Here is a 12987-nt window from a genome sequence, read left to right as displayed (position 1 = left end):
CGCAACGCTTTATGTTCTGACCAAACTTGGTGTGTGTTATGCCAACCATGACCCGAGTCTTCCTGCACAGTTTCAGCGCAGTGAGATTGGAAGAGAGGAAAAATGGACAAAACTGGTCTCTTTAGATTTTGTGTAGCATGGCGAGTTGAACAATACCCAATTTTCCCATATCGGCCATTTTGGGCGCATTGGCCTATCTTTACGAAACTCGCTCTGCGTTTTTGGCACCATGTCCTGACAGTACGCAAAAAGTTTTGGGGCAGCGCCACCTTGTGGTCAAAAGTTGTAATGAAATTTCCAAAAATGCTAATAACATTTGCCTATTGTTATGAAACTTAAAGGGTTAGTTCACCCAAAAATGAAAATTCTGTCATTAATTACTTACCCTCATGTCGTTCGACACCCGTAAGACCTCCGTTCATCTTCGGAACAGAAATCTCAAGACCCTTAAAAGGTACTAAAGACGTCGTTACAAAGTCCATCTCACTACAGTGGTTCTACAATAACTTTATGAATCGGCGAGAATAGTTTGTGTGCGCAAAAAACCCCTAAATAACGACTTATATAGTGATGACGATTTCAAAACACGGTCTCTTGAAGCTTCGAAGCGTTATGAATCAATGAGTCGAATCAGCAGTTTGGATCGCCAAATTTCAGCAGTTTGGAGGTTTGACACGCGATCCGAATCATGATTCGACTCACGAGCGATTCATAACGCTTCGAAGCTTCATGAGGCCGTGTTTTGAAATCGTCATCACTATACAAGTCGTTATTTAGGGGTTTTTTTGAGCACAAAAACTATTGTCGCTGATTCATAAAGTTATTTTAGAACCACTGTAGTGAGATGGACTTTGTAACGACGTCTTTAGTACCTTTTAAGGGTCTTGAGAGTGAACCGTGCCATTGTGCCAATGGAGGCCTTTCAGAGCCATCAGATTTCAACTAAAATATCTTAATTTCTGTTCCGAAGATCAACGGAGGTCTTACGGGTGTCGAAAAACATGAGGGTAAGTAATTAATGACAGAATTTTCATTTTTGGGTGAACTAACCCTTTAATAGATTTCCTTGGTTCATGCTGGGAAAATAGATACCAATTTTGGAATTTTTCGAACTCCTCCAAGTCTGTTTTTCAGATTTTCACCAAAATCAAATCGTATCATCTTCAGACTACATTTATGACTTTTCAGTCATTTTGCCTAAAATCCTCTTAAAATGTCTTTTCTTGCTCGTCGTTGCACGTGGTCTGATGCTACCAGCCATGTTGGCATGACTTGTCAAGTTCTTTGTGCTTGGCCCTGATATTTGCTGCTTGCAGCTATATTTTGTATTACTATTTTTTTTATATATTACTATTTATTTGTTTTTATATTTTAGCTTTTAGTTTTTATTCTGATTTCTTCCAGTTAGTAATTGTAATTCTTCGACCAAGTCAACATTTCTAATTTTCATTTAGTTTTTATCCAATATTTATATTTTAATTAAATTCAATTGATTTTCGTTTATTATTTATATTTATATTTTAGCTTTATTTCATTTAACAAAACAAGTTTTTAAAGTTTTCGTTTTTATTTAACATTTGCAGCACAAGTTAACAGAAATCTCATTGTATCATGTTTACATTAATTCAAATCTCCTATTAATTTATCTAATTAATAATGGCTCACACGGAAATGTAATGAGAAAAATTAATACATGGCTTAGGCTACCTTATGTCACAGTCATGTTCTGTTTGATTTGGTATTCAGTCATCACATGTTCCTTTGTCTTAGTTTTCCCGCCACTTGACTGTTTCCATAGTTACCCTCATTGGTTAATTTGTCCCAGCTGTGTCTAGTTAATTATCTTGTTTCTGTCTGCCATTTAAGTTCTACCAATTCCTTCCTGGTCCGGTATTGTAAGTCTTCCATTGTGTAATGTTGTGTGTACCTATCCGTTCCTGAGATTAAACTCCTTTTTGCACTTCATGCTTCTCCCATCGTCTTCCTGCACACAGCCCTGACACCTTACTGATCATTTGCACTTATTAAACATAAGTGCAGTTTCATACAGTGCAATGTAACTGAGGAGATTATATAATAACAACCACTGATTTTGAACCTTGATTACATAAACATGGATCTGTTTTACAAAGTGTGATTTTACTAGGGTGCAATAAAAAAATGATCAGTGTATGCGGTTGATTTAGTCACCCCGGTTGCTAATCAGCATGATATGTTAATAAATGCTGTAGCTCAATATTGCATAATGTCTTCATCCAAAGTCAACTGGGACAAAAGGGAAGCTCTCAGTGTGTGGGGGATAATGTTTTTGAGAAGATTAAAGGTTGTATTGCCAGATGGAAGTGGATTTTATCAAAAATGTCTTCTAAAGGTCGAGTTCTTGTTATTAACAATCTGATTTCATCCACTTTATGGAATCGCTTATCATGTGTTGATCCTCCTCTGGATTTGCTGTCAAAGATTCAGGCACTTCTTGTTGATTTCTTTTGGGTCCGACCGCACTGCCTCAGTGTATTATTTGGTATAAATTTTTCACTTTAGAATACGGACCTAATGATTAGTATCCTGGATTTGGTAATACTTGAGCCATTACTAGTGGGTTACCATGAACTTCACTTTAGAATTAATTATACATTAGGCCTATGCATTTTTCATGTTAATTATGAACCTGTATAGTTCTTAGTAGTCCTCTGGGAGATGTGAAACAAATAGTAGTTACTAATTAGCTACTAGTGAGCTACCACACTATTCTAAAGGTTACAACTTTTGAACCCTTTGTTCTAGAAAAATGTCGATTCCTCTCTTCATGCTGATCACATTCAAAATCTTACATTATTAACACTCTGCCCGTTACAGTAGGCCTAGCATCCATTTAGAAAATAACAGTATTCAGTTTTGTTTTTTTGCTACTCCTTCAAAATGTGTAGCCTGACGTCGTCATACACAGATTCGAGTCAGAATATGAGTCTGATACTGCTCCATTGGGCTGTGATTTATGGGGTGTGTTTCAACCGAACCAGGAAAGAAAATGCCTCTGCACTCAATTGGATAGACCTCCACGTTGTGACGTGTTGAGCGACGCATAGTTGTCAACAGAACTCAACTGCACGCTGGAAGAAGTAGAAGAAGAAGATGAGTGCAAGCGATCTTTGCCAGTGTTTAAGGATACACAGAGTACTTACCAACACCATCATCATTTTTGAGAGAAATAGTAAAGGTGAATGGATATACGAACAAGTTCTCCTTTTAGGATTAGAATTAAACCCAAACGCTTTTTGGTGACATGGATGGTTACGTTACTGTTTATCATCTGTCCATCATCGTATAAAGCCCGCCCTGAAAATTTGATTGGTCCGAACAGCTCTGGTTCGAGCACAGTGGCTCCACAACGGATCAAGTCCAGACCGAACTTCCCGACCGAGAAAATGTGTCCAATTTGGTCCAAAATTTGATCAGATGATCTTTGAACCGAGCCGCACAGCAATGACAGAACTGATTTTTTTTATTCATCTTTGTTCAAAAGTTAAGATGTCACTCATGAACTTAACAAGGTCGACCCAAAATTACTTCAGAGGCTGTATCTCGGCCGAACCATGATCTGATGATCCATGCCAAATTTAGGAACAGTGCCACCTATAGGTCATGAGATCTGAAAATTGGTATAATTTTTGAATGAATGATTTTTTAACAGTTTGTCAGAAAATCGTGAAATCTTGGCGTTTATGGATTTGTTGTGTCACGGCAAATCCAAGGATACTGATTTTGCCAGGATCGGATGAACCATAAGTCTGCCATTTTGTCATAAATTGCAATATCTTTTAAACAACTTGACAAATCAGCACAAAATCTAGTAGGGATAATTGAGAGCATGTCCTGAAGAGACCTGAAAAGTTTGAACACAACGCCACCTAGTATTACAGAGATATAAGGTTTTGTTCTTTTGGCTCTGCACTGCTGTTGCTGCCAGTTCAGGGACTTGGCCCTGTATCGCTGCTTGCAGCTATTATTGTAATGGTTTTGCCACTGTTCTCTATGTTGGAAGATGTTTTTAAATGGTTTGGTGTAGTTTTTTCCCCCCAAACAGTTTGTTTTAGGTTACAGGTAGGCCTATTCCCAAAAAAGAGGTAGCCATGCGCCAATGTCACAATGTAGATACAAAGGAGTTGAAAACAGGATCTAAATGCTGCAGTTTTCAGATTTTAATTACAAAAGAAAATACAGGAACACTGAACAGAACATCAACGTAAACGCAACAATAACGGACAAGGAAGGAACAGACTGAAACACAGGGCTTACATACACAGATCAAACAAGAGCTCACAAGATAGGCTAATTAAATAAAAAAATTTAATACTCAATCAGTATCCAATAGAAACAAAAAGGGTGGGAAAGTGAGAGAACTGAACTAGAAACACAGACATTCACAGAACAGGAAAAACATGACAGCCAACTCTTTCATTTAATTTTGAAGAAGAGCAAAAATGGCTGTATGCATGAGTAGACAAAGGATCTACAAATGAGGATACTGTTTTTGTATTTGTCGAATTGTTGAAAGCTAATTTAAAAATAGATCAAATTACTATACACTCTAAAAAAAAAGGTTCTATACAGCACCAAAAATGGTTCTTAGCTCGTAATCATAGGGGAACCTTTTTTTAGTGCTATATAGCACCAATTTTGGTGCTTCAGCGGTTCTTCAGAGGTTCTTCACTGGTTCTTTGACTAAGGTGCTATATAGCACCTCTGAAGAACCGCTGAAGAACCACTGAAGCACCAAAATTGGTGCTATATAGCACTAAAAAAGGTTCCCCTATGATTACGAGCCAAGAACCATTTTTGGTGCAATATAGAACCTTTTTTTTTGTGTAGTTTGATGAACAATCTGGAATTTTTTCCAGTATATGGTGTTATAAAGAAGTGCTCTGCTCTGTTCAAGAGTGTGTTGATTTAATGTGATTTTTATTTGACCGATTGTTGTTGTTGTTGTTGTTTTTTATCATTCTTTTAATAAAGTATTTGTAAAATCTCAAAATCTCTCTCTCTCATCAATACTGAAAAAATATCAGTTTCATTTTGAGAATGCACACAATGGCAGTATTAAGAAAAACAATTTCATATTTGCCAAGAAAGTGCTCAAGGACCTTTGATATTTAACCCCTTTGAGATAATGAACTTACTGTAATAGCTGTAAAATATATCATACGTTGATAAGAAATGGCTATAAATACAAATAATTTCAAGCCACTTTAGACACCAAGAACACAAAACCCATTTACCACTGGCTCATGGAATTTGTAAGTTAATGTGCTGTCTTGTTCTGATCATTGAAGAGTAAACTAAATGTTTATAGATTATGGTTCTATAATGTATTGAATGTAATTAATTGACTGAAGAAAAATGTCCTAAATGTGTGAAACAGATTTTTCATCATCAGGACTTTTGCACATCGCAATTTCAGTTTTGCATGTTTTCAGTTTTTTCTTTTTGTTTTAAATTTTGACGGACATTTTCTCCTTTTTTTGCAGACAAAAATGTTTTTAGGGATCCTTCTCAGTCTGTCACTGAGTGTATGGTTCTGTGACGCTAAATCAAGTAAGTTTTTTTATCTAGTAATCTAGATGATAAATAATCACTATGTCTTTTTGACTCACAATACAGCAAAACCAGTGTCTACTCTTTTTATGATCTTTCTACAGGGGGGGCTATGTTTGTAATACAAGAAACAGAAGCACCATGTATTAATATCAGTGATACCAACACCAACCATGAGCTTGAAAAACTTGTGGACAGAATTAAATATGTTTCTCGAAGCTGCAAAGAAATTCGTGACAAGTATCATGTTTATGATGGTATACTATTTTTCTATTTATTTGAGTTATCTTACGGAATAAATCCCTTTAGGTGACTCAATGCTTCTGTTCACGCAGATGGCCTGTACTATCTGATCTCATCAAGAGGGGTCGTTTACCAAACGTTCTGTGATATGACCACTGCGGGCGGCGGCTGGACGCTGGTGGCCAGCGTTCATGAAAACAACATGTATGGAAAGTGTACTGTGGGTGATCGCTGGTCTAGTGAGCAGGGCAGCAACGCAAACCGGCCTGATGGTGAAGGGACATGGGCAAACAGAGTCACGTTTGGAACCGCAGAGGCCGCTACAAGTGATGATTATAAGGTACTTTTTTTGTTACATTCAACAATCATAATATGTTTAGCAATCTGAACAATCTGTTTCCTTCCTGCATAGAATCCTGGATACTTTGAAATTGCGGCACAGGATATGTCTGTGTGGCATGTTCCCAATAATATGGAGTTGGAACACTGGACCATTGCCTCCATCCTGCGATACCACACTGAAAATCGCTTCTTAAGCCTCTACGGAGGAAACCTTTACAATTTATTCAAGGTCAGATAAACTTTGACATCAATTTTGAGTTTGAAACATTCATAGGGGAAGAAGTATTCAATACAAACATAAAACGTTTACTTGTTTTACTATAGTTTTGTCAAATTGATGAAAAAATTTTGGTATTTCTTTCTTATCTTCATTTTCCCAGAAATTCCCTGTGAAGTATGGAATCGGGACATGCAAAATTGATAATGGACCTGCTATTTCAATTGTGTATGATACCGGAAATGCAGATTACACCAGGAATCTGTATGGTCCTGTAGTAAGATGTATGTCAATATTTCTCAAATATTTTTTAAAGGAAGTACTTATATCTTATTGTTTTACTTTATATATTTCGTCTTATCCTTTGTACAGCACTTTGGTCAGTCGTGTGGCTGTTTTATAAATGGAACTAAACGGAACTTGAACTTATATTGACAGTTATAATATCAGATTTAGAAAATAAATCATCAATAATATCTGTATTTTTTTCCAGCACAATTTGAGCCTGGATTCATCACATTCAGAGTCTTCAATCATGAAAAGGCCGCCATGGCTATTTGCTCAGGCACTAAACCAACTGACTGTAACCCTGAACATGTGAGTTAAAGTTATATTCTAGATTTCTGTATTTTTTACAACAATGTTTAAGAATGTGGCAATGGAAGCTTCAAGCGGTTTAAAATCTGAAAAATGTACTTTTTGTCTTTTTGTAGTGTAAGGTAACTGTGCTTTTTGAGTCAGATATAGTCTGGTTATGTGCTTGTTATTTATCAATGTTAATAACGCACTCATATTTTTGCAGTTCTGTATTGGTGGAGGTGGACACTTTCCTCACGAGGCTCCTAGACAATGTGGGGACTTCACAGGGTTTGACTGGAGTGGCTATGGCACTAATACAGGCACCAGTGCTTCCAGAGAGATAACTGAAGCAGCTGTACTTCTTTTTTATCGCTGACAGTCTGAAATTAAAAATCACCCATTATTTTCCTTTTCTCTCAAGATATATCAGATTAATTAGCACCTGAATGTTAATATACACACACAGTACAGGTCAAAAGTTTGGAAACAGTACTATTTTTAATGTTTTTGAAATCGGAAAAAACTGTAATATTGTGAAAAATTTTAATGTAAAATAATGGTTTTCTATTTTAATGTAATTGAAAATATAATTTATTTCTGTGATGCAAAGCTGAATTTTCATCACCCATTACTCCAATCTTCAGTGTCACATGATCCTTCAGAACTATACCAACACACACACACACACACACACACACACACACACACACACACACACACACACACACACACACACACACACACACACACACACACACACACACACACACACACACAATTCTGTAATCTATAAGATTAAGTGCAGTTTGTTCTAAGTTTGTTTAGGTGTTTGTAACTAATACATTTTCTTGTCAGTTCAGACATTTAATGAGCAACTTTTAATTTCTTCATTTAATTTCTAGTTTACAAGTTACATGGAAAATGTTTAATGATCGTATTTGTGATCATTTGATTCTACACAAAACAGGTAGCATTTAGGATCCTTTGAAGCATCATCCCTTGCCATTTATAAATACTTAACAATATATATTTTCCAAAGTCTTTATTTAGATATTTATTTTATTATTTTGGACATGTTTATGTCCAAATATATATAACGTATTGGAGAATAGTATGGGGATCCCTGACTACAATACACCTGCAAAATGATCATTGTAAACACAGAAACAATTGCTACATTTTCAAAACTCAATCACACAATCATCAAAAATGCACTTTCCCCCCAAACCTTTCAGTATATTTTCAAAGTAACCCTTAAAGTAAAGTAATCCTTTCACTACACAAAATAATTGTCTCATCCATATAAGAATTTCATACCGTTTATTAGTGCTATTAATATGTTTAATTTGCATATCTTCTCATTCAGTTTAACACATATGTCTATCATTTAATCCAACTGATCTTAATATTTAATCGATGAATCATTAATCATCATGGCCGTGCCCGTATGACGTTTTCATCACACCTTTTGATAACACACTGGACAGATACATGGATTTTATGTAAACTTTATGTAATTTAGGTTATGTAAGTGTATTTTCTAATGTGGAAACCTGTATTACTGCATCTTTAATTCAGCAACAAGGCTGATTTGAATCATGTAACTTGCATTATTTACTACTGAATTATATAAATGTCAAAAATACTAAATTAAAATAACATTATTCTGTTGTATTTCGATGATTTAACCAAATGTTCTCATTACATATTACAATGATATTGTGTTTTGAAACCATGATTATGTGTGAAGAAAATATGTACAACAGTAATGAAAGCACAAAATTGGAAAAACATGAAATTCATAAATATTACAAAAAGGTTATATTTATAATAAATGCTGTTCTTTTAAACGTTCTATTCATCAAAGAACCCTGAACAAAATCACAGTTTATACAAACATAATCAGCACAACTAACATTAATAATAAGAAGAAATATTTATTTAGCACCAAATCAGTATATTAGAATGATTTCTGAAAGATCATGTGACACTGGAGTAATGATGCTGAAAATTCAGCTTTGCCATCACAGGAACAAATTACATTTTAAAATATTTTACAACAGAAACCAGTTAATTTAAATTGTAATAATATTTCACAGCTGTTTTTACTGTATTTTTGATCAAATAAATGCAGTCTTGATGAGATTAAGAGACCCCTTTCAAAAACATTAAAACACATCATTTGTTACGATTTTACACAACTGTAGTAGGGTTGATTTCAGGATGATTGGGACACTTTTTCCAAGTCATTTCAATAGCAAAAAGTGTCCCAATCACCCTGAATTCACCATTAGGCTATAGTAAATTGGTCATTTGGAAAAAAGGCTACAATTTGTTTGTCTTTCTTTCTTCCCTTCTCTTTTTAATAACCATAGTTTAAAAATAAGAGTATTTATAAATGCCAACATATTAATTGAAACGCTCAAAAATGTCATAAAATGCGGCTCATCCTCAGTGTCAGCTGAAGGTTATGATGTAAGTGACCGCTGTGATCCTCAAGGCGGGCGCGGCCCCGGCTGCACCGTGCGCGTGTCCGTCATCAGTAGACGGTTATGCGGTGCAGAAATCAAGGTGGAGAAACAGCGCTGACTGAGCCGGAAAATCGGAAGTGACTTTCAGCAGAGACATATCTCATTCGTTTTTAGTTTTTTACTTGGCTGTGTGATCTGGCAGATGAGAACCCTTTCATATAAGAAGGTAAGGATCATTTATATTCGTTACTGGCTGCGCTATGGTGAAAGTGAGTCGGTAAAAGTGTGTATGTGGCTGCGAAATTTGCGCCGCCTGCCTGCCTGACTCAAAATGGCGGACAGGCCGTTAGAGCAAAATAAGGGTGGGAATATCAGAAAGCAATATAAACTAACACCGGCAGTGTCATAACTTACATAAAAACGAAGATACATAAACAATACTTTCACGTAATCCTCACTTAATTAAATTAAGCCTCTTACCTGACGGGAAATTTGTGACAGCTGGCCTTCAGTGGTTTGACCCATACTAATGTTAGCTAGTTCATGTTAGCATCGTCTCAGCAATAAATTCCCATAACAAGTCAAGTGTCATTTGCATTTCTGTGTATCAAATCCTCTTTCGCACTAAAGTGGTTTCATAAAGCCGTTAAAGGTTTATTTAAGTGGCTGGTGTGGGATGTTTGGGTTTGGGTGTGACTGATGGTGGAAGGCCGGAGATTCATCACGTCGATGCCGGTGCATAACTGTACGGTTCGCTGCTGTTTTGATTATATACTGTTCAGTCTGTCAACAAGGGTGTGTAGGATATGATAGGCTGTGTTTGCTAATTAATAGTCGAGCCGTTCATGATTCTAGTTGGCAAACATTGTCAACGTTGACTGTCTGGCTGCTGTCATGTTTTGACTCGGTGTTCAAGATGGCATGTTTTGGGAATGATATTATATATAAGCAAGGATCTTAAATGTTTTTGGGAGCCCTCGGACTCTTAGTATTGAACAAACATGAATACATTTGGGCAAAATCAGCACAGGATCAAGAATCATGACATGTAGAGACGTGTGAGCTCTCGCCTAGCCCTTAGTAACGCTTGATAGTTGATACATGTACGCACACCTTAGATTATTCAGCTGTCATCGCTCTCTCCTACCACGTGGGTGTTGCCTTACTGTTGCTAATGATTATTATTTATCCGGCCTAATTCATTTTAGGCTACTTGGCCTGCCTTGCATCTGACGTCATTCAATCTGACGTCTTCATAGCAATTTAATGCTGTGGTTTTCTTTCTTTCTTTCTTTCTTTCTTTCTTTCTTTCTTTCTTTCTTTCTTTCTTTCTTTCTTTCTTTCTTTCTTTCTTTCTTTCTTTCTTTCTTTCTTTCTTTCTTTCTTTCTTTCTTTCTTTCTTTCTTTCTTTCTTTCTTTCTTTCTTTCTTTCTTTCTTTCTTTCTTTCTTTCTTTCTTTCTTTCTTTCTTTCTGAAACAAACAATTCTTGAGATCATTTCGTGGAAATAAAATCAATAGATTATACACTTATATATATTATAATGATATATATATATATATATTAATTAATTATAGGCTTTTTCCACGAATGCATTGTTTGGAATTCTTGTAAATTAAAACGCATTTGCCATAAATGTTTTTTTCTCTCTTCAGACCGTTGCAGGGGGGAAAAATGAAAAACTCTTTGACAGGAGGTGGTGCTTTTTTTTTATGAAAAAGCAGAAATACAGTGGTGTAATATGCTATTTGCTTATCGAGATGCTGATGCACACTATTTGTATTTTTTCTTAACATTCTTATGATTGCAGGGCTCCAGAGTGCGACTAAATGGTCGCATTTTGCGACTAAAATTTGAGAGTGTGCGACTGAATTTGACATCCAGTAGCACATGTGCGACCAGTAAATTTGCCTGCTGTCGGTACTGGAGAAATTAAGAAAATACACTTACTAATTATAATTGATAGACGTTATGTCTGGCAAATTCTATCTTTGCCAGCCGTTTCTATATGAGATAATATTAAACCGTGATTTGTCCGTGATGTATTTTTGCCATTCGCAATCCAGAAGAGAGAGAGAGAGAGAGAAAGCGAGCAAACTCACGTGGAGCTACAGCGAACACAACACCACAGTCAGATTTAATGAGTGAGGATGGCCAAGAGAACTACACAGAAGTTTAGCTTAAACTTTAGGGATGTGCTGTGATATTAATCTAATTTTGTTTTCGATTTTGGCTTCCAAGAATTATAAAAAGATGGTATGAGGTAAAACTATTCCTATAGCCGTGTTCAGTCGAGCTCATCCTTCCCTTCACAGCTGAGCTGTCATTTCTCCTTAAACCTAAACTAAACGTCAGAATCAGTGATTGTTGTAAACTGCAGTCTCTACTGTTGCTAAACTGCGGGATGTGTTTGATAATAAAGAGCTATTAAATGCACAATAATCCGCGCAAGAGACGCTGTTTCCAACTTCAAGGCGGCTTATGTGTGTGTGCTGCGAAATGGACCGACTTGCACTTAATATTTTAGGCTCCGTGTGCACGTCTAAACCATCAAATAAACAACAAATAGCCGGTGTCAAATTGACCGGATTGGAGAGTAGTTATTTTAACAGTTTATATCTTAAATGGGCGTAAATAGTTTGGAGAAATAGGAGAATATGATATTATTAGTTCTACATTCGATCGGTCTTAAAGGGGCAGCGTCTAATAAACCTGCTGACGATTGAGCCATTAATTTGAATCGAACAAAAGGCAAATAGAAAATATTCACATCTCTTGAATTAATAACTTTAGCTTTTATAAGCATTAATCTATCAATTTATACAGTGAAAACTATGCAGTGTTATTTTACATTTCATTACTTTATTAGATTTCTTTGTAGGTTTGTTCTTTACAGTAATATTAATGTTAGCAGACCTTCCGAATGCCTGCACACTGGTCCATTTACACATAGATGTTTTATATTTTTGTTCAAACTTTGCGGTTTCTTTTGCTATATATATATATTTTATCAGATTATAAAGCCATGTTAATTATGTTCTTAATTATGTTTTTTTTTTTTTTTTTATTAAAAAAAAAAAAAGTATAATAAAAAGAACTGGTAAGAATACTGTTAAAGTACCGGATCGATAAGCAGTATCGGTAAGAGTAGTAATACCATTAAAACCTTAACGATACCCATCCCTATTAGTAATACAGTGGAAATTAGTAGATTTGGTTTGCATGTTGATTTATGGTGTGCGCCCCTAAAATTTCTGGTTGTGCCCCTAAAATTTTCAGTTGGGGGCCACTGTGCTCCTAGTGAAAAAAGTTAGTCTGGAGCCCTGGATTGTCTCTTTTAATATGGCTATTTGTTATTATTATATTTAAAAAACACATAATTATGTGTTCTGGTCATTATTTAAATTGTTGCAATAAAAAAAAAACAAGGGCAGTGGTGCGCAACTTTCCATTTCTGAAACCCAGTTAGAAGAAACAGTCAAACAAGCGTTTATGTCTTTAAAGGGTAACTAAACCCTAAACCAACTTTTTTTAGTTAATGATC

General features: G+C 35.7%; 2 protein-coding genes across 2 annotated transcripts in view; both read left to right on the top strand.

The window, feature by feature from the left end:
* Window positions 1-47: 47 nt before the first annotated feature.
* LOC307137050 (intelectin-like) lies at window positions 48-7349 on the top strand (the record flags this gene model as incomplete). The annotated part of the gene is made up of 8 exons (XM_079834530.1): window positions 48-80; window positions 5526-5592; window positions 5697-5849; window positions 5928-6175; window positions 6248-6406; window positions 6558-6678; window positions 6888-6991; window positions 7197-7349. 8 exons carry the CDS (start codon window positions 48-50, stop codon window positions 7347-7349), a joined length of 1038 nt encoding a protein of 345 aa, XP_079690656.1.
* A 2149-nt stretch (window positions 7350-9498) lies between these two features.
* Window positions 9499-12987, top strand: part of pafah1b1b (platelet-activating factor acetylhydrolase 1b, regulatory subunit 1b) — a 41393-nt gene continuing 37904 nt past the window's right edge. Inside the window, exon 1 of the mRNA XM_079835274.1 lies at window positions 9499-9670. The gene's annotated coding sequence lies outside the window, so the exon portion shown is untranslated. The remainder of the gene's footprint in view (window positions 9671-12987) is intronic.

The sequence above is a fragment of the Gobio gobio genome (assembly GCF_949357685.1).
Source record: "Gobio gobio genome assembly, chromosome: 14".
Classification (NCBI taxonomy): domain Eukaryota; kingdom Metazoa; phylum Chordata; class Actinopteri; order Cypriniformes; family Gobionidae; genus Gobio; species Gobio gobio.
This window is presented reverse-complemented; position numbering and strand designations above follow the sequence as displayed.